This window comes from Dermacentor albipictus, chromosome 1 (assembly GCF_038994185.2).
Source record: "Dermacentor albipictus isolate Rhodes 1998 colony chromosome 1, USDA_Dalb.pri_finalv2, whole genome shotgun sequence".
NCBI lineage: Eukaryota > Metazoa > Arthropoda > Arachnida > Ixodida > Ixodidae > Dermacentor > Dermacentor albipictus.
Genome location: NC_091821.1, coordinates 474550957 through 474570434, shown reverse-complemented (window position 1 = coordinate 474570434; position 19478 = coordinate 474550957). Strand labels below are relative to the sequence as shown.

At 48.5% G+C, this 19478-nt stretch overlaps 1 protein-coding gene across 1 annotated transcript in view; it reads left to right on the top strand.

Annotated features, from left to right (window-relative positions):
- LOC135908888 (uncharacterized) overlaps nucleotides 1-18223 on the top strand; it is a 27104-nt gene extending 8881 nt beyond the window's left edge. Inside the window, exons 2-6 of the mRNA XM_065440728.2 lie at nucleotides 747-916; nucleotides 4819-4929; nucleotides 15108-15281; nucleotides 15706-15813; nucleotides 17869-18223. Of these exons, the coding sequence (XP_065296800.2) occupies nucleotides 803-916; nucleotides 4819-4929; nucleotides 15108-15281; nucleotides 15706-15813; nucleotides 17869-17958 (597 nt within the window). The 5' untranslated portion in view covers nucleotides 747-802 and the 3' untranslated portion in view covers nucleotides 17959-18223. The remainder of the gene's footprint in view (nucleotides 1-746; nucleotides 917-4818; nucleotides 4930-15107; nucleotides 15282-15705; nucleotides 15814-17868) is intronic.
- Nucleotides 18224-19478: the final 1255 nt, after the last annotated feature.

Sequence of the window (19478 nt, the reverse complement as noted above, 5' to 3'; positions counted from 1 at the left end):
ATACTCAGATTTTTTGTGGCATTCCCCCTAATTACTTAATTAATCTTAATTGCTCAACTTCTGTAATCTTATAATTAGCTGAAAAGTGTCAATGAGAAAATTGTAGAGCAACATGAAAGTCACCTGATACAGCTTTCTGTTGCTCAATGCGTGCTTTATATCTCGCACAATATTTTTGCTTATGTTCACCCACTCCTTTCTGTAATGCCTTCGGGCCTTCAATGTATTTTAAATAAATAAATAAATAAATAAATATAAGAGTGATTTTCTGAGTGTGAAAGAAGCCCGCGAATACACGCAAAGTGCATCGAGTGGCCAGTCGCGCGGCAATATTGGTGCATGATGGGATGCTCTGTATATTATCGCCATATATATTCTGCCATACCAAATTTATAGCGTCACCGCGAGGTACACAGTCGATTGGTGCTTCGTGCTCTTTTAGCTTGGCACACGGCCCCGCAAAATGAGCCGAAGGTATTCAGCAGGCGCTTAGCTATTGCGTTCGCTTACATTGATTCTGACATTAAATAAGTTTATGCTGCGTTTAATTTTCTCACTATGCCGTAAACGCGTCCTTTCACCCTTTGCACTCGTTTGCCATTGCAGGCGTGCGCATGTGTGTGTGCTTGTTCAGGCGAGTGTCTGCTTGCGCGTGCGTCTTCATACGCGTGTATTCGTGTGTAAGCCTGCGTGCCAAGAGGCACTTGTTACTGCAGTGCGGTTTATTGCACGGCGTGGTCGTGCAGGAAAGGTGTCGACGCAGGAGAGTTTCATCGAGACTGGCCTCGCACGTCCTGCAGCGATGACAAGCGTGGTGCTGCGCTCCATGCGAGAGGGCGTGGCGGCGTTCGCGCGGTTCATCCGCCGAGGCTGGGTTTCGGCGGCTACCACGTCTAGCGAGCACGTCGACGACCAAGTACGTGGATACGCGTTGAGAAATCATGCGTCTACGCATGTCGCGCAAGCACTGGCACTGTAGCCGTCGCACAAAGATAAACCGTGTTGCAAAGGTTTATTGGCAAGCTATAGTGAGAAGCTGTGAATGCGACCAGCTACAATATATAAACGCAACTCCAACCCTTGAGTACGCTTTAGGCGCGATATCACTAACAAAGTTGCGCATTTGGATATTTTTAATACTTTACGCAACGCCTTAAACTGGCACGAGCTGGAGTAAGATTAACAGGAAGGAACCGTAGGTAACCATGATGTCAGGTGACCTGTCACATGCATAACACGACTCTCGGCGGTAACTGTAAATTGTAAACAGTAAACTGTAAATATTGAAAAGCATCAGACCTAATGGCATACAATGAAAAATAATCAAAGTCCGTATAGCTGTTGCTATTATTTATGGTAAATAGCACTGGTAACTATTAAAATATGAAAATCTTGACCTCCTTAAACGTTAACACGTTTCGAGGCCCGCAGACTTTATAGCATCGTTTATAACTAGGGCTCCGTGTTTTCGTCGAAAAAAATCCGATAAGCACTCGCCGGTAAAATTTTTGACAATTCGAATTTTTCCTATAAACTCCGATTTTAACGGCCAATATTAGCGATGTTCTGTTCTTTATCGAAAGCCTTTCGATAAAGGGCATGTTCTGAGCGGCCATAGATACATCGGCTGGTTTAGCCGATATAAACTTTACCTCACGTCAACAGTATCTCGTAGACCGCACCCATCGCACATTTAACAACTGCTTGTCGCCCCGGGAGCGCGAGGTGACACCTTGACATGTGGTCCCCTAGGTGTACTCGAGCGCCAGGGGACCGAATCGAGCGCGGAAAGCCTGCTGGCGGAAAGCATGGCATGATCACATGACGCATTTCTGTAGCGCGTGAGCACAAATTTTGGGCAAGCCAAATAGGAAGGAAACGAAAGCTTTCCAGCGACTTTCCAGCGCAGAGCAGAACAGCTGCGAGAAAGGGCGGTTTGATGAGTCGACAGCTGCACCGGCGCCGGAGCGTGGCTCAGCTGCATAGGCGCGCGCCCACGCCACGAGCGCAACCAATCAGAGCCGTTTCGTTTCCGCCGGCGAGGGAAAGGGTTTCACGCGCACTGCGCCGGCTTCGTTTGGGTGTTGCTTCGTTACCGTTCAGTTTAGTCTCGGAAAACGGATGGGACGGCTACGCGTTGTGCGTTCCCCCGAGGAACGGGCAGCGTTCGACGAACTGCGGCGAGAACTCACCCGTGAAAGGGCTCGCCGTCGGCCCGCCGATCCAGCCGTTAGAGCGGCCCGAACCCAGGCAATCCGACAGTAACGAGAAGATCCCAAGCTGAGGGAGCGGGAGGCCGAAGCAATCCGGCAACGTTACCTGTGAGTTACTTAACCATGACGAAGGTCAGGGGCGCGCAGGACAAGCTTCGCTTATAGCCCCATATTCCGGTAGGGGAAGGGTTGGTCTTTTTTTTTTTACCCTGCGCGCCGCCACACTTCGTTACCGCACGAAAACAATTTTGGAATCACCCTTAAAGATCTCACTAAAAAGAAACACTAAATCAGTTTAAAGAGATAAATACTTTTACATGAAAATTTATTTTTGTGAATGTTACGATAATAGGTTGAGTATTAGAAAAGAAAAGAAGCTGAAAGTTCTATTTCTTTTTTTTAAATTTCGCGCTGAAACCCAAGCCTCGTATACTTTAATGTGACGTCACAGATTTCAAGGCGTATTTTTTTCGTATTTGGGCTCAAGTAAAAGCTCTTGAAATTTGCCATGTTAATCTGTGGCTCGTTTAAACACAAGAGCGTCCAATTTTCTCGATGGACAGTTAGCTAGGTCCGGGCAGGCGCCGTCAAAACCTTTGACATCAAGGCATTTTTCTCGGTGGACAATTAGCTAGGTCCCACCAGGCGCCCTCAAAACCTGTGACATTACGGTAGGCTGTTGCGGGGAATTCAAACGGCGTCGCCCTCCGTCTTTCCTTTTAGAGCCGTTTCTGGTTTACCAAGCTTCTTCTGGCGGCAAGAGTTGCGTTTTTTGGTAGTGTAGTAGGGTAATTTACTAACTCAGGCGGATGATGTTTATTTGCCTTTAGTACCCTTTTAACAGCTTGGCTCAAAAATAAGCAAAAAAGGTGAGTAAGGAATAGCTCGATATTCCACTATATATACGCCGTTGAGCGGATTTGCTGTCTACCTAAGTTGGCACAGTTAAAATGACGGACACGCGGGTAAGACACATGCGAATGTGTTGAACTTAGCTGCTTTTAACGTGTGCGTGTGAGAGAGAATAAAGTTTATACGAATGAGTGCGTGAGCGCAGCTACCTCGTCCACTCTGCAGTGGGTGGTTCCCTCAGTCCAGGAGTCCAGTGGCCTTAGCTGCCCTTCTCGTTTGGTTGACCAGTTTGAGCTGGTCCGGTAAGACGGAGCTGGACAGCGCTGCGTTCCATTGCCGTGTAGTGGGGTGTGTTATTGGTGTGAGAACTAGTGTTCTTGTGGAAGCCCATACCATGCAGTAAAGCGCTGCGCATTGATCGCAGTTTGGGCATTTATAAGAATACAACGCAAGATGTATGGCGTGCGAGGGACCCTATATATATATATATATATATATATATATATATATATATATATATATATATATATATATATATATATATATATATATATATAGTGTGGACGTGCGTTTGTTTGGAGTTTCCACCATACTACGGTTCCTTCTCACGTTGTAGCATTGTGAGGCGGTGGTAGTGTTATTCGCCAAAGGCGATGATGTTGTAGGATGTGCGTGTAGGTTATTAGTCTGGGTTCGGCGCGGCCCTCTCACGGTTCCCGGTGCACATGCGCTCGTGCGTAGGCGTGTGCCTGCAGATTGCGCGTAAGGACTCACGCCCCGGAGTCCACACGATTTGTATGTATGGTGCTCTCCACTCAGAACGCGATGTGCGGCCCTGGATGTTTTGGCCCTGGAAAAATGTCTGCATGCTGTCTGAGAGCCCGTCAAAGGTATGACGCACTCCCAGTGCGGTCTCGTCGTGATGGCTAATGCTATCTCTAGTTCCTCCGCCTCCGCAACGCTCGCTCTGGTATGCGACGACTCAATTATTTCTGTCCCGTGATTGTCGACTACGCTGGTGACGAATGCGGTGCTTATTGAGGTGCTGGCCGCGTCTATATAACGTACAAGACATTGGGTTCGTTCTTGTACTTCCTCGCGAGCGCCTGCGCCTGGGCTTGTCGCCGTCCGATGTGGAAGTTCGGGTGCATGCTCCTGGGAATCGGTGAGGAGTGCATAATTTTCTGTATCCGTGTGGGCATTTTCGTCGGTGCGCTGGTTTCAAGATGCAGCGTCCCGCTAGCGTATTCGTGTGTTATAGCCTTTCCTTCTGGCTTGCCAAGTGGGCCTCCTTGATTTCCTGTGCCTTGTTATACACCCCTGTCTCCTTGAAGTGAAAAGTGGCCGTTCCGGGTGGGAGTCCGAGCGCTTTCTTATACACATTGCGTATCAGCCGGTCGAAAGGCGTCAATGCCGCCTTGCCGAAATTTAGATACAGTGTCGAGTACCTATATAATGCGGCTCGCAATCAGAGCTTGCACTAGTCGGATCAGGTCCTGTTCCTTAAGTCCCTTCTTCCTGGCGGTAACTCGGTGCATCATGCGCATGATCAGCGTGGTCATGCGTTGTAGCTTCTGGATTGCATATCCTGCACCCCCGTCTTTTTGTAAGTATAAGCTGAGGATACGAAGCCTGTTCACCTTGAGGATTTCTCCGGAACCTACTATGCTACACACTAGTAACAAGCACCGTCTCACGAAATAAAAAAAAAAGCTTTTAGTTTCTAAGCATATATTGTTCCCTTTTTTGACAGGGCAATGAGGCGCGGAACCTGCGAGCCGGGAATCATCTGACTGAGGCGCCTTTCGTCTTCAGCATGAAATACATCCAGACTGTCACTGGCGCGTTGAATCTCACACAAACAGTAAGTGGATTGTACTATATATACCGTGCAACTCATTGGCCGTCACTTTTTTCTAAATAATAGTCGAAATCTTTATTTTTGTTTGCCTTTTTTGTCACCCTTCTCGTATCTTCATTTTTCAATGTTCTTTCTGACGCATTTCGCGCCAGCCTTGCTCGCTTTCTATGCTTTCATCGAATTCTACTACCTCTGCCCTCTCACTAACGATTTCTTCCATTTAGATGCCCACACTACCATCCACATTATTTTAACGCTAACATGATTGAAGAATACGTTTTCGATGGATGGTGAGTGGCTCAAGATATTGAACAGCCGTGATTTGCATGCCATTGTTACGGCACTACACACTGCTATAAAAGTAGTACCTAAATTTTCTGTCTATCATAATACTGAACTATTCTAGCAAAACTAATCTCATGATGAATGTCGACGTTCATGCGTTAGCATTCAAACAATGCAGCGACACACCAAGTGGCCAACGCCAAAACGTGCATGCAGCCGGGGTACCCTCTCGTGCTGCACACGTTGCGCCACTCAGCGGCGCCGCCACTAAGTCCGCGCAGGGCGCGGGTTCGAGCAGCGGATAAAAAATCTCAGTGCCCTTCCACTCTGCGAACATGGATGAGCAGCGAAGTTGTGTATGTGAGCCCCTTAATGGCAAACTCACCTCTGCCGCGGGTCAGCCCGGCATTTCACTATCTTCGTGATCGGCCCACGTATGGGGAGTGCTTAACGCCTGCACAATCTCCGCTGCGGGTCGGCCCAGCATTGCACTATCGTCGGGATCGGCCCACGTATGGAGAGTGCTTAACGCCTGCTTCACCTCCGCTGCGGGTCGGCCCGGCATTGCACTGTCTTCGGCATCGACCCACGTATGGAGAGTCCTCAACGCCTGCATCATCTCCGCCGCGTGTCGGCCCGGCATTGCACTATCTTCGGTATAGGCCCACGTATGGGGAGTTTTTACCGCCTGCTTCACCTCTACCTCTGGTCGGGCCGGGATTGCGCCATCTTCGGGTTCGGCTCACGTATGGGGAGTACTTAACGCCTGCTTCACCTGCGTCGTGGGTAGGCCCGGCATTTCACTATCTTCGGGATTGGCCCACACATGGGGTGTTTTCTGTCTACCCCAACGACACGAAAATTTCCTTGGACGGTAGAGGTATAAAGCTTTGCTGTAAGTAAATGACAACCATTCCACTCTGTGAAGGTGGAATGGCAGCGAAAGCTGACGACAGTCAAAGCACTCAAACGAAAAGCAAAGTGCTTTCACTGCCATTCCATCTTCGCAGAGTAGAATGGTCGTCAATTTTTTCTTGGCGTCGTCCAGTGACAAAAATCTAGGCAGGTCCCCGAAGTCGTGCATTACCGGGCCGGCCCGCGGCGGAAGTGAAGCAGGCGTGAAACGATCGGCAGAATAACGCGGAAAGTGCATACGTTCTTTGGAATCACGCATAAAACATACAGAACAGCATTTGTTTCAACAAAGAGCAAGCAAGACAAGCATACGAACCGCATAATAGTTGGTAAGGTTCTCCTGATAATAATGCCAACACGTAGGCATTGCTATCAGGAGGACCGAATATGTTTCACGGTAAAGATTACTGTTACGCAAGCTGCCGCGGCGATGGGAGCTTGCGACGTGGCGAGCGAGGTCACTAGCCTTTTGTATGTAAAAAAAAGAACTAGCCTAGCAACTGAGTTCATTGTTGTTGCAGCACCGCTATGAGCAGGCAACGCATAGTTTGGACTGCCGAGGAGCAGCGTGAATACGAGGAGCGGCAAAGGGAACAAGAAACGGCAATACGACCAGCGTTGGCTTGCTGTCAAAATTACCATTACTCCTATTACTATTAATACTCTTAAATTACAATTACTGAAATTACTGTAAAGCAATAAAGCATTCCCTACTCCCCTCAGCAGTTCGAGTGGTGGTTTTAAATGGCTTCACTGGACATCCACTTTGGCAGGGCCGGGATGGCGAGCCAGTTTTTTTTAAAGGATCACTTTGTCACTGAAGAGCGGCACATGCGCAGTAGCGTATACACAGTTACTGAAGTTAGCGTCAAAGAGTAGCATTAAAGAGCCGGCACATGCAGACCAAACGGTGCATACGCATTGATCCAAGTCGGCAACAAAGAGGTTCATTGAACGTTGGCAGTCACTGGGTACCACACACCCAGCGAGCCAGGTTGGTCCAACGGTTGGTTTCGAACCCTCTTCAGCAAGTAACCTAACAGACCGACAGACAGACAGACAGACAGACAGACAGACAGACAGACAGACGGACGGACGGACGGACGGACAGACAGACAGACAGACAGACAGACAGACAGACAGACAGACAGACAGACAGACAGACAGACAGACAGACAGACGGACGGACGGACGGACGGACGGACGGACGGACGGACGGACGGACGGACGGATGGACGGACGGACGGACAGACAGACAGACAGACAGACAGACAGACAGATAGATAGACACGCGGACAGACCGACAGACAGACAGACACATACAGACAGACAGACAGACAGACAGACAGACAGACAGACAGACAGACAGACAGACAGACAGACAGACAGACAGATAGATAGATAGATAGATAGATAGATAGATAGATAGATAGATAGATAGATAGATAGATAGATAGATAGATAGATAGATAGATAGATAGATAGATTACAAAAGAGTACGCATTTGGGCTGGTTGGTTCATGATTGCTCGTAAGATAGATAGATAGATAGATAGATAGATAGATAGATAGATAGATAGATAGATAGATAGATAGATAGATAGATAGATAGATAGATAGATAGATAGATAGATAGATAGATAGATAGATAGATAGATAGATAGATAGATAGATAGATAGATAGATAGATAGATAGATAGATAGATAGATAGATAGATAGATAGATAGATAGATAGATAGATAGATAGATAGATAGATAGATAGACACGCGGACAGACCGACAGACAGACAGACAGACCGACAGATAGACAGACAGACAGACGGACGGATAGACACGCGGACAGACCGACAGATAAACACGCGGACAGACCGACGGATATACACGCGGACAGACGGACGGATAGACACGCGGACAGACGGATGGATAGACACGCGGACAGACAGACAGACAGACAGACAGACAGACAGACAGACAGACAGACAGACAGACAGACAGACAGACAGACAGACAGACAGACAGACAGACAGACAGACAGACAGACAGACAGACAGACAGACAGACAGACAGACACGCGGACAGACGAACACGCAGAAGTTCGCGAAGTACCCCGAGAAGTTCGCGAAGTACCCTAAGATTGCTAATTGCATTAATGTTAAGCTTCAAGTAAATCTCCTGGCTTGGATAAGTAGCATTGCTGAAGTGCTTTATGTCCACACGAGAACTGTTTGTGTACACGTGGTTTTTGCGAAGTAAAATATAGGCAAATTAGTCAATATGGATGCCAACTTTATAAAGCTAACAAACTATATTTATGCGCAGTTTAGTAGCTGAAGCAGGTCTCGAGTAACAATTCATCGAAAGATCATAAGGGAGGTCAAGAGATATGTGTTTATGTGTTTGCGGATATGTGTTTTGTATGTGTGGTATTTTCGCCTCTCAGGTTATTCGGAAATTTGCCATTACGTAATAGTCGCCAATACTGTATTACACATTTTGTAACCATTTCCACGTCTATACATGTATTGATTTCCTTGCTTTCTCTGGCAGAATTATGAAAGATTGTTTTGCTTATTTTGGCGTTCCTCATGTGCTTCGTCACCCATCGACTGTCGCCAGACTTACGCTTCTTGCGTGAATTCGGATAGAAGCAAGGCATAGGTTTGCTTTCTATCCTCCCATAAAGAAAAAAAAGCAAGAAAATAATGAAAAAAGAAAAGCAGCTGTTAGCTTTCCGAAAAACCCAAAACCTAAAGCGTGGAGGCAAAATGGATGACCAGTGATAACCATAGACTTTATCAAGTCTCTCGGTCAAGCGAAATTGAATGTTGAACGATTACCGCGTGTAATGAAATAAATTTTAAATATGTGCCGTACGGGGCGTTCTTTAGTAGCTTTATATGATTTTAAAGTGTTGCCTGCTGTAGACATCGCAATTCCGCTTTCGCAGGGCTGGTACGTTAAGAGTTTCTTATATCTCGTGCACACAATAACGATGACTCAATTAATAAACAATATTTCTTTCTTAATTACAGCTTCAATTAAGGCCTTATCATGCACACGTGTGTGTTGTTTGAATTCAAGTCTCAGTGTTTTCCGAAAAACTTCGTCTGTGAAACTTCACTATCACATTGGGCGTTAAGTTATTCGCAGCCTAAATCATGATTGAAATTGTCGCAGCCAAGCACGCTTCGATGCGCCTCCTCGATCTTGGTTGATAACCTACCACAATTCCACTTTTGTCAGCTTCCATCTGTGACGCCAAGCGTAAGGCCACAGTGTCGCACACCGATGTGACCCCAGGGATAACAGACGCGACGTGCGATATATTGTCGCAACCTATTAGGAGACGGGGAAGCCGGCGTAGAGGACGTGTAAAAGCACTTTTATGAGAGCAGTCAACGCGACGTCGTCGTCGTCTCTGTTTTTCCACTCGCGCGCCACTTCAGCGTCGTTCTCATCGCCTGGCACATACCCGCGGCGACCATATAGGATGTGGCATTTGCCCCCCCTTTGAAAAAAAAAAAGGCATCGTCCCGATGCACTAACCGCCGAAGGCTGTGCACAGACGGTGCAAAGTGGAGGTCACGAAGAAATGTAGGGCTTCATACGAAGCACGTGCACAACCTCGGGCAGATGCCGCCGGCGTTTGGAGCAGTTATGGCTGTCGGGGACAACTTCATAATTCACATCGCTGATGCGGCGCAGAACTGTGTACGGGCCGAAGTATCTTCGCAGGAGCTTCTCAGACAGCCCCCGCCGACGAATCGGAGTCCAGATCCACACCTGGTCACCGACGTTGTATGTGACGGGTCTGTGCCGAAGATTGTAGTGTCGGGCATCGTAGTCCTGTCGTTCTTGGATTCGCAAACGCGCAAGCTGCCTGGCTTCCTCTGCGCGTTGCGTAAACTCGTCGGCACCAGTCTCGTCGTCACCGCACTCGTGTGGCAGCATTGCGTCCAACATTGTTGTCACTTCGCGTCCGTAAACGAGGTTGAAAGGCGTCACGCGTGTGGTCTCTTGGCGAGCCGTGTTATACGCAAATGTAACGTATGGTAAAATCTCGTCCCAGTTCTTGTGGTCGACGTCGATGTACATACTCATCATGTCTGCCAGTGTCTTATTCAGACGTTCTGTCAGCCCATTGGTTTGGGGATGATAAGCCGTGGTCTTTCGGTGAGTGGTACCACTCAGTCGCAACACGGTATCCAGAAGCGCAGCCGTGAACGCAGATCCTCTATCTGTTATGACCACTGCGGGAGCGCCATGCCTTAGGACGACGGCCTCGACGAAAAATCGCGCTGCTTCGGCTGCTGTTCCACGTTGGATAGCACCTGTTTCGGCGTATCGAGTAAGATAATCAGTGACGACGATTATCCATCTGTTGCCGGCAGTAGACAGTGGAAATGGACCTAAAAGGTCCATGCCAATTTGTTCGAATGGCGCTTGCGGTATCTGAACAGGATGCAGCAGTCCAGCTGGCTTGCCGGGTAGGGCTTTGCGGCGCTGGCAATCTAGGCATGTCTGTGTGTAACGTTTCACGATCGACGCAAGTCTTGGCCAATAGTACTTTAGCCTTATTCTTGCCAATGTGCGGGTGTATCCCAAGTGACCAGCGGTCGGCTCGTTGTGACAGGCATGTAGGACTTCGTCGCGAAGAGATGCGGGAATGACGAGTAGGTAGCTGCTGCCATTAGGTGAAAAGTTCTTTTTATAGAGAACGTCGTGGCGTAAGCAAAACGAAGGCAGCCCTCTCGCGAATAACCTCGGAACGCTGCTTGTTTTTCCCTCTAAGTAATTGAAAAGAGGAACCAGTTCTGCGTCCTCGCGTTGGTGGCGGGAAACGTCGACAGTATCTAGCACGCCTAGAAAACCCGCGTCATCATCGTCGTGGACTGCAGTCTCAACAGGGGACCGAGAGAGGCAGTCGGCGTCGGTGTGTCGTTTCCCCGATTTGTACACAACCGTGAAGTCGAACTCTTGGAGCCGAAGACTCCAGCGGGCAAGCCGACCAGTTGGATCTTTTAAATTAGTCAGCCAGCAAAGTGCATGATGATCACTGACAACGGTGAAACTCCGACCATACAAATATGGCCGAAATTTCAGGACGGCCCACACCAGAGCGAGACATTCTTTTTCTGTAGTGGAGTAGTTAGCCTCCGTCCTGGATAGCATCCTGCTGGCGTAAGCAATCACTCTTTCGGTGCCGTCCTGCCGCTGTACAAGCACTGCGCCAAGGCCGACATTACTAGCGTCGGTATGAAGAATCGTAGGAACGTCTTCATCAAAGTGTGCGAGGACGGGAGGCGCCTGCAGCCGTTGCCGTAGGTCATCAAAAGCCCGTTGCTGGTCTTCACCCCAGACAAAGGGGACATCTTCTCTGGTAAGATGGGTCAATGGCCATGCGATGCGCGAAAATTCCGCAATAAACCGTCGGTAGTAGGCGCAAAGGCCGAGAAAACGTCGCACGGCCTTTTTATCTGATGGCGTTGGGAAATTAGCAACGGCAGATATTTTATCAGGGTCAGGTCGGACACCTTCACGACTAACAACGTGACCGAGAAATTGAAGTTCTTCAAAGCCAAAATGGCACTTTTCAGGTTTTAAAGTTAGACCAGCTGAGCGTATCGCTTCGAAGACCATCTTTAGTCTTCGTAAGTGTTCCTCGAACGTTACGGAGAAAACAATCACGTCGTCGAGGTAGACCAGACAGGTTTGCCATTTGAGGCCTGAGAGTACAGTGTCCATGAGTCGTTGAAACGTTGCCGGCGCAGAACACAAACCGAAGGGGAGCACCTGAAATTCATAAAGTCCGTCGGGCGTAACAAAAGCGGTCTTCTCACGGTCTCTCTCATCAACTTCTATTTGCCAGTAGCCGCTTTTCAAATCCATCGACGAAAAGTAACGTGCGTTTCGTAGCCTGTCCAGTGAATCGTCGATACGCGGTAGCGGATAAACGTCTTTCTTTGTGATCAGGTTGAGTTTTCGGTAGTCGACGCAGAAGCGCAGGCTACCATCCTTCTTTTTCACCAATACGACAGGCGATGCCCAAGGACTCTTAGATGGCCGAATAACGCCGTCGTCAAGCATCGTCTTCACTTGTGTCTGGATTGCCTCGCGCTCTTTTGGTGCTACACGATAAGGGTTCTGCCGAATTGGTCTGGCGTCGGCTTCGGTGATAATACGGTGCTTAGTGAGCGGCGTCTGGCTAACTCGTGACGTGGATGAGAAGCAGCTCTTAAACTCATCGATGAGCTCAAGAAGGCTGCTGCGTTCGACGGGGGATAAGGTGGGACTGATATCGACCACAGGGGCAGGCATAGCCCCAGTGAACGTCGCGTGCTCCACTGAGAGGCAGTCCTGTATTGATGTAAATTCGTCGAAGTAAGCAATAGCCGTGCCTTTAACAATGTGTCGACGTTCCCCGGTAAAATTCGTGAGCAGGAGCTCAGCACGTCCGTCACGTACGTTAATTACGGCCCTGGCGATGGAAACGCCTTGACGCAGTACCAGTGCGTCGATGTGTTCAGCGACGCCAGTGCCAGAGTTGAAGTTGTCGCAGATGACAGGCACGAGGGAACAGCTTCGCGGCGGAAGCGTGACGTCGTCGTCGGCGGTACGTAAGCGGGGTCGCTGGTGCTCCGCGGGGTCGACGTCGTCTGAACTCGTAGAAAATGTGACAACGAGGTCACGGACATTGATCACTGCACCATACTCTCTCAAAAAATCCATCCCCAATATAAGTTCTTTACAACACTCAAAGAGAATGACGAGGGTGGCGACGAAGGTTGCACCGGCGATTACTATTCTGGCTGTGCATTTGCCAATCGGCGTCATCAACTGGCCACCGGCAGTTCTGATGTTGGGCCCGGTCCACGGCGTCTTCACTTTTCGCAGCCTGTCGGCCAGCTTTTGACTGATTATCGAAAAATGCGAACCAGTATCGACGAGAGCGGCCACTTGGTGGCCGTCAATGCAAACGACAAGATCGGCGCTGACGGCGTCGGTTACAGGAGGTGTGGTTGGAGTCGTCGGAGTTGTAGAGTCGTCGATCGTCGGAGATGGGGGCTCTTGGGTAGCTAGCCGGTTTGCAACCTCACCCCCGGAGGTCGCTGCGTCTAGTTTCCCCGGCGCGGGCTAGGGGACCTGCCCCTAGAGGCGTCAGAAAAATCGCGACGGGTCGGTGGGGTGTAACGAGCAGGAGAGGGGGAACGCGATCGAGGCGTCGTTGAACCTTCTGGCCGAAAGTTTGTAGAATTTCCGTCGCGGCTACGTGCAGCATCAAACACAGGGTAACTGCAGCTGGTAAATTTTGGATACCCAGCCGCGCGGTAGTGGCACGCGCGGTAAACATGTCCTGCTTCGCCGCAATGAAAGCATAGCGGCCGGCGGTCAGGGGTGCGCCACAAATCAGTCTTTCGAAGCGGGTAGCCGGCAGAGGATTCACTGTAGAAACGAGGCGCAGCGATCGACTGGCGGCGATACGGCATAGTTGGCGGCGGCTGTGACTGTCGAAAATAGGGCGTCGGGGATGGCGGTGATGGCTGCGTCGTAGTGGGCGACGGTGTCAGCAACATCGACGTGGCAGGAGGTGGACGGCAGACAGCTTCCGCGTAGGTCAATCGTCGCGGCACCGCCTGCCAGTCGGGCGACGAAAAGGCCTCTCGAACTTCCTCCCGAACGATATCAGCGACAGAAGGCACCGCTGGTGCCATGGGAGAGATCCCGAGCTGCCGGATCTCCTCTCGCACAATCTCTCTGATGACTTCACGTAGAGACGTGCTGCAGCTCTCAGGTAGAATGGAAGCATTCACCGGCGAGCTCTTGCGATCATATTGGTGGTACCGTTGCTGTAGTGCCCGTTCTATAGCGGTAGCCTCCTTGGTAAATTCGGCCACTGTCGTCGGTGGGTTCCTCACGAGCCCGGCAAACAGTTCCTCCTTCACTCCGCGCAAGAGATAGCGCAACTTCTTTTCTTCGGTCATCTCAGGGTCTGCTCTGCGGAAAAGGCGGGCCATATCTTCTGCAAACATGGCAACGCTCTCGTTTGGTTTTTGAATACGAGATTCAAGTAGGCGCTGTGCGTTGTCTCTTCTGTCGCTACTAGTGAACGTGTCTAGCAGCTGGGTGCGGAAGGCATCCCACGTGGTCAAATTTCTCTCCCGGTTCACAAACCACGTCCGCGCACTGTCTTGAAGCGCAAAATAGACATTAGACAGCTTTTGCTGGGAGCCCCAGTCATTATAAGTGGCGACACGCTCAAATTGGTCAAGCCAATCTTGGACATCCTCAAAAGCGTCGCCGTGGAAACTTTCTGGTATCTTAGGATTCTGCAGCGTCACCTGCGATGGAGTTGCAGTAGCCATGGCGGAAGTAGGTTGACGCGTTCCAGCAGGGTCCTGCAAAGGGTTGAACTCGGGCGTCAGGCCTAGCAGGCGGCGACTGTACCGGTGAACAGGAGTTTCGATGAACGAAGGTGATTCCGCTTTCGAGGTAGGGCTCCGCGAAGGGGTGCCGAGCATGAGACAATCCTACCCCGCACCTCCACCAGTGTCGCAACCTATTAGGAGACGGGGAAGCCGGCGTAGAGGACGTGTAAAAGCACTTTTATGAGAGCAGTCAACGCGACGTCGTCGTCGTCTCTGTTTTTCCACTCGCGCGCCACTTCAGCGTCGTTCTCATCGCCTGGCACATACCCGCGGCGACCATATAGGATGTGGCAATATATATACATATTTTTCGATAATCAGGAACTTTGTTCCCTATTCATTACTTTTGGGTATACCTCCCGTTTTACGAGTTGTGTTCCCGGGAACTTCATTATCTAACCTCGACACCTGGACCCCGGTATATAGCCACCGCAATCGTCCGATGGCTGTGGCACTATCTTAATAACCTCCTTGATGAAAGCGCGTATACGCCCAGTGCCCATTCAGGTTGTGACATGCACTCGCTCGTTCTGCACGGCGCGCACGCGTGCGCAGTGCCTGTCGATGGTGCTCTTCAAGTCGCTCTGCTCGCACGCGGAGGAGAGCCTGTCGGCGGTCCTGTTCGCGTTCTCGTTCGTCTACTCCATCGCGGGACTCTACATGCTGCTCAACGGCGTCTGCAACGCGCCGTCGTCGTCCGAGACTCCCGGCCACCCTTCCGCGCTGCTGGTGGGTCCACGGAACGTCACCATTTGTTGGGTACCGCAGAGATGCACCTAGCTGGACCGTTAGCTGGACATATAGCTCACTCTTGACCGATATCCGACACGCCGCGAATCAAAACTGCTGCAAAAATAAAAGTGAAGTAAAAAAATTTGTATTAAAATATGACGACCTATATCAGTAATTCGAAACCAACAGTCATTAGATTTTAAGTTTTTCTTTTAAATGCAACAAACCTCGTCAAACTTAGTGCAGTGGTTGCCGAGAAAAACGAATTCTCCTTTTACATGTATTTAGATGGGATCACTTGAGCTAAAGCTTCCTCTTAAGGTCGTCTGGAATGTGACACATGGCCTTCAGTGTAAACCTCACAATTCACGTCGCAGATATTCTTTTCTTCAAACCTACCCTCGGCGGATGTTTCTTGCAGGTGGTGCAGCAACTCTTATACCATTGCATCGGAAGCGTGGTCTTCCTAGTTTGCGGCATCTATGTGCTCGTCCGATACTTCAACGCTTCCAAGGCTCTCGTCGCGTCAGTGAGTGATGTCCGGTTGTTGTTGCTATTGTCTCCGCGGTTTGTTACAACCATTTAGTTTCCTACTAACATTACAATAAAAGAAACTGTGGCGCTATTGTCTATGGAAGCTGTAACTAAGCCGGTTCAGCCATCACGGGAATGATGTCCATTACTGGGACTTGAATAAACTTCCTTTTTCAAACGGCTTTGTGACTTTGCAAATTGATAACTTTTAACAAAACATTTAGTAATAAACGCAACGATTCGCAAGTGGTTATGCACGCGATAAGAGATTCGCTGCCTCGCCCTGTTTAAAAATGTATGATTGCTCGAGATAACCTAGTAAATAACTGCACAAGAACATCTGAAGCCACAACCACGGAGATCTCAGCGTCAGAGTTACCTTCCCTCTAGTAACTTTGGCAGCAAATCGTATGGCTACGGCCTTCCTGCACGTCGGACCTTGATTGACGTTGAAAAGTTGTTGTCGGAAGGATGCAGTATATCGCTTACAGACGAATCGCATACGCACTTCCCGATGCAGTATCTCACTTTGATCCTTGTCAGGCTATAACCTGTAGTCGACACAGTCTAGCTTCGTTTGAAAACAAAGTGAAACGGAAGCCACTTCTTCGACGAGCCTCGAGAGCGCTGGCGTTACAGCGACCCGGAAAATCCTGGCTCTTTGTTCATTAATACTAAAATTCATGTGAAGCGCTGGTTCAAATCTGCACCAATTTCAATGAAGGACACTTTCGTTTCTTCTCTAATTATTTAGTTTTTTCTTCCTTCCCTCTTTTTTCATTTATTTATTTATTTATTTATTTTGTACAGAATACACACCGCCGCATTACGGAGGGTGACAGAATGTTTAGGTACCAAATGGACAACACAACACAGTATTGACGTGAAAGAAGAAATTACTAGAGCAAAAGCTCCCTCTTTCATGCCTCTAAAACTACCAACTGGATACGGAGAAAAGGGATTGCCTTTGCAATGTTGCATTGCTTTTTTATTTTTTCTTCTTTCTTTCCCCGCTATTAGTTATCCTGGTTCTTTTTCGAGTTATATTGCCATTAGACGGGTTCCATGAGTAATTCCCGAATTGAATACGAATACTTGAGCGATACAGCCTCCGAACATCGAATAGAATCTCGAATATTTTATTTATGCACACAGTGAAACTGGAAGTTTGAATGGAGTCCTCTTGGTGAAAAGAGGCTTACTGATATTATTTAAATGGCTTGTTTAAAGCATATTTAAATGCACGTAATACCGTTAGCAAATAACCGTCCGGCAGACTGAGGAGCTTATAAATAAGAAATAACTGCTTTGAAATTTCCCATGCACCACGACAATGACCGTAATAAAATAAATAACCACACGTCACCAGATGCCTGTAGACTGTTGATTTCGTTAAAGGAGATAATTGTGGCACTAGAGCCCCGCACATTGCTTAAAAATTAAATTCTGGGGTTTTACGCGCCAAAACCACAATCTAATTATGAGGCACGCCCTAATCCGAGGGACTGCAGATTAATTTGCACCACCCGATGTTCTGTAACGTGTCGCCAATGGATGGTACACGGACGTTTTTTTTCTTTTTTTTTGCCTTTCGCGCCCATAGGAATGCGGCTACCGCGGCCCCGCACATTGTTTTAAAGGGGCGGAAACAACAGTGCGAATGATCGATGAATAAAGTTCTTTCCCTAAATCAGACAACAAAATCGCATGCAGGCTTCCCAAAAATTGAGGAATTCTTTTACAGTGGCCGCAAACTGTTGAGCAGAAGTTACCTGCCGCACTCGTTCGTTCAGAAGCTGGTGCCCTAGCGCAGAAACCGCAGCTCTGCTGCAGTAGAGTCATTCTGAAGAGATCCTAACTTCCATTGTTCGCTCTCCCTTTATTGTTGTTATCCTTCACGTATTCGAAGACAAGCGAATATCCGACAAATTTTAATAGTGGCCACTCGAGTCGAGTTCGAAGCGAGTGCCGAGCACTATTCGATTCATATTAAAAATTTCTAATATGTGCGGATCCCAAATAATGCCACTTTTTCACTTTTTTTTTTCAGGTGGTATCCCTGGTCAGCGCTGTCGTGCACCTGGCAAGCGCCATCTACGTCTACAGGGGCGACTTTCGACGCTTCATGGACTCCTTCTGACGAACCCTGGTCCTCCCGCACAGCACAGCAAGGGGAGGGGGGGCGGGCATCGTTGACTTTGCCGATATACGGTCTTATCAGTCTGCCTTTACATAGGCACTATTGACTTCAATTATTATTATTGCACCACGTAGCTGTTCGCTCATTCCGCGCTAAAAATGTTCCGTCACCTAGTGTTTATTGATTTCAGACATGCACGCATAGTGGCTGAAGTTGAGAAGAGGCAATGATAAGAATAAAACGCCATTCTGTGGTTTGAGTTCTGCATTATCTCCAAAAATGCGTTAATCGGTGAGACAGAAATTCTTAAAAAATTCGTTCCACGCTATTGCATTTAAACACTGGGCAATGTTCAATGCAGGCGTCGACCTGCTAAAAAGAGATGAGCCCAGAATGTCAACGGCCCTGAATGTCATCGAATAATGGAAGAATGTAGTACAGCGTATTATTACAAATAAGATTTCTATGATACAGTATACAACAGCGTAAATGTAGAAGCAATTTCCAAAATTGTATCAAACCATAAAAGAAAACACACCTAGATGTTGAAATGTCCACGGAGACGAGATCCGCCAGAACCTAGTCACGAACAGCTTCCCTGTAATACAGAAGCATTTGCTGTCGCGTCTCGGTTGCTGTGGAATGAAACGCCGAGGCTGAATTTCGGGAAATACTGCACGCTACAGGAGGCACCCCTGGCAAAGCAAAAGTAAATGTTTTCACTCAACGTGAAGCTCTCTTTGCTTACCTAAGGTTTCGCGTCCGTTATATTTTAATATGTCCGTATCAACTCCTTGCAAATCTTTATCTGCTAACCTGCAAGTAAATAATCACCAACAAGAAGTTTGTTTCTTTCTTTCTGTATTCTTTTTTTCACAGGGGTCGTCGTCAAAATGTATGGTATCATTTTGCAATGCATGGCGAGCAACGTCAGCTTCGCGCTTTATCCTGGGGCACTATTTTGGATCATAAGCGTAAAATTGTCATTTGTTCGGGCAGGGGGCGGGGCTGAGCTAGTGCCTGACCAGCTTCCCGTACACCCCCCCCCCCCCTACACACACAATTGTTCGCTGCAGTGGCGGCCTCATTTGAGTATAAGACCTCAAGTAGGAGACAGTTCACTTTCACAGCCTGACTCTTCTCGCACCACCAAGAACCAGGCGCCTCTGAGTGGTGTAATCTTTATTCGTGTAATTGCCTTTCACTTCGCTATCACTAATACTGCTTCGCCTCTCCGGCGAAACTGCAGCCTCTCTTTTTTCCTTTCTTTTTTTTTTTGCTGTGAGTTCGAGTGTAAGCGGTGCCGCGTATCACTGCTATTGATTCTGACTTGGAGTGAATCCGGCTTGGCTTCATTCCGGTTACTGAGGCAATTATATATATCTATAACAACGAAATAGCGCACAACCCGGCTCGAGAACTGACGGGCCGAGCAGGTGACACGCAAATACTGGGAATGGAGAGAGACCGGGTGACCAGCTTTACCGATATCACCAAACACTATGAATGAAACACTATGA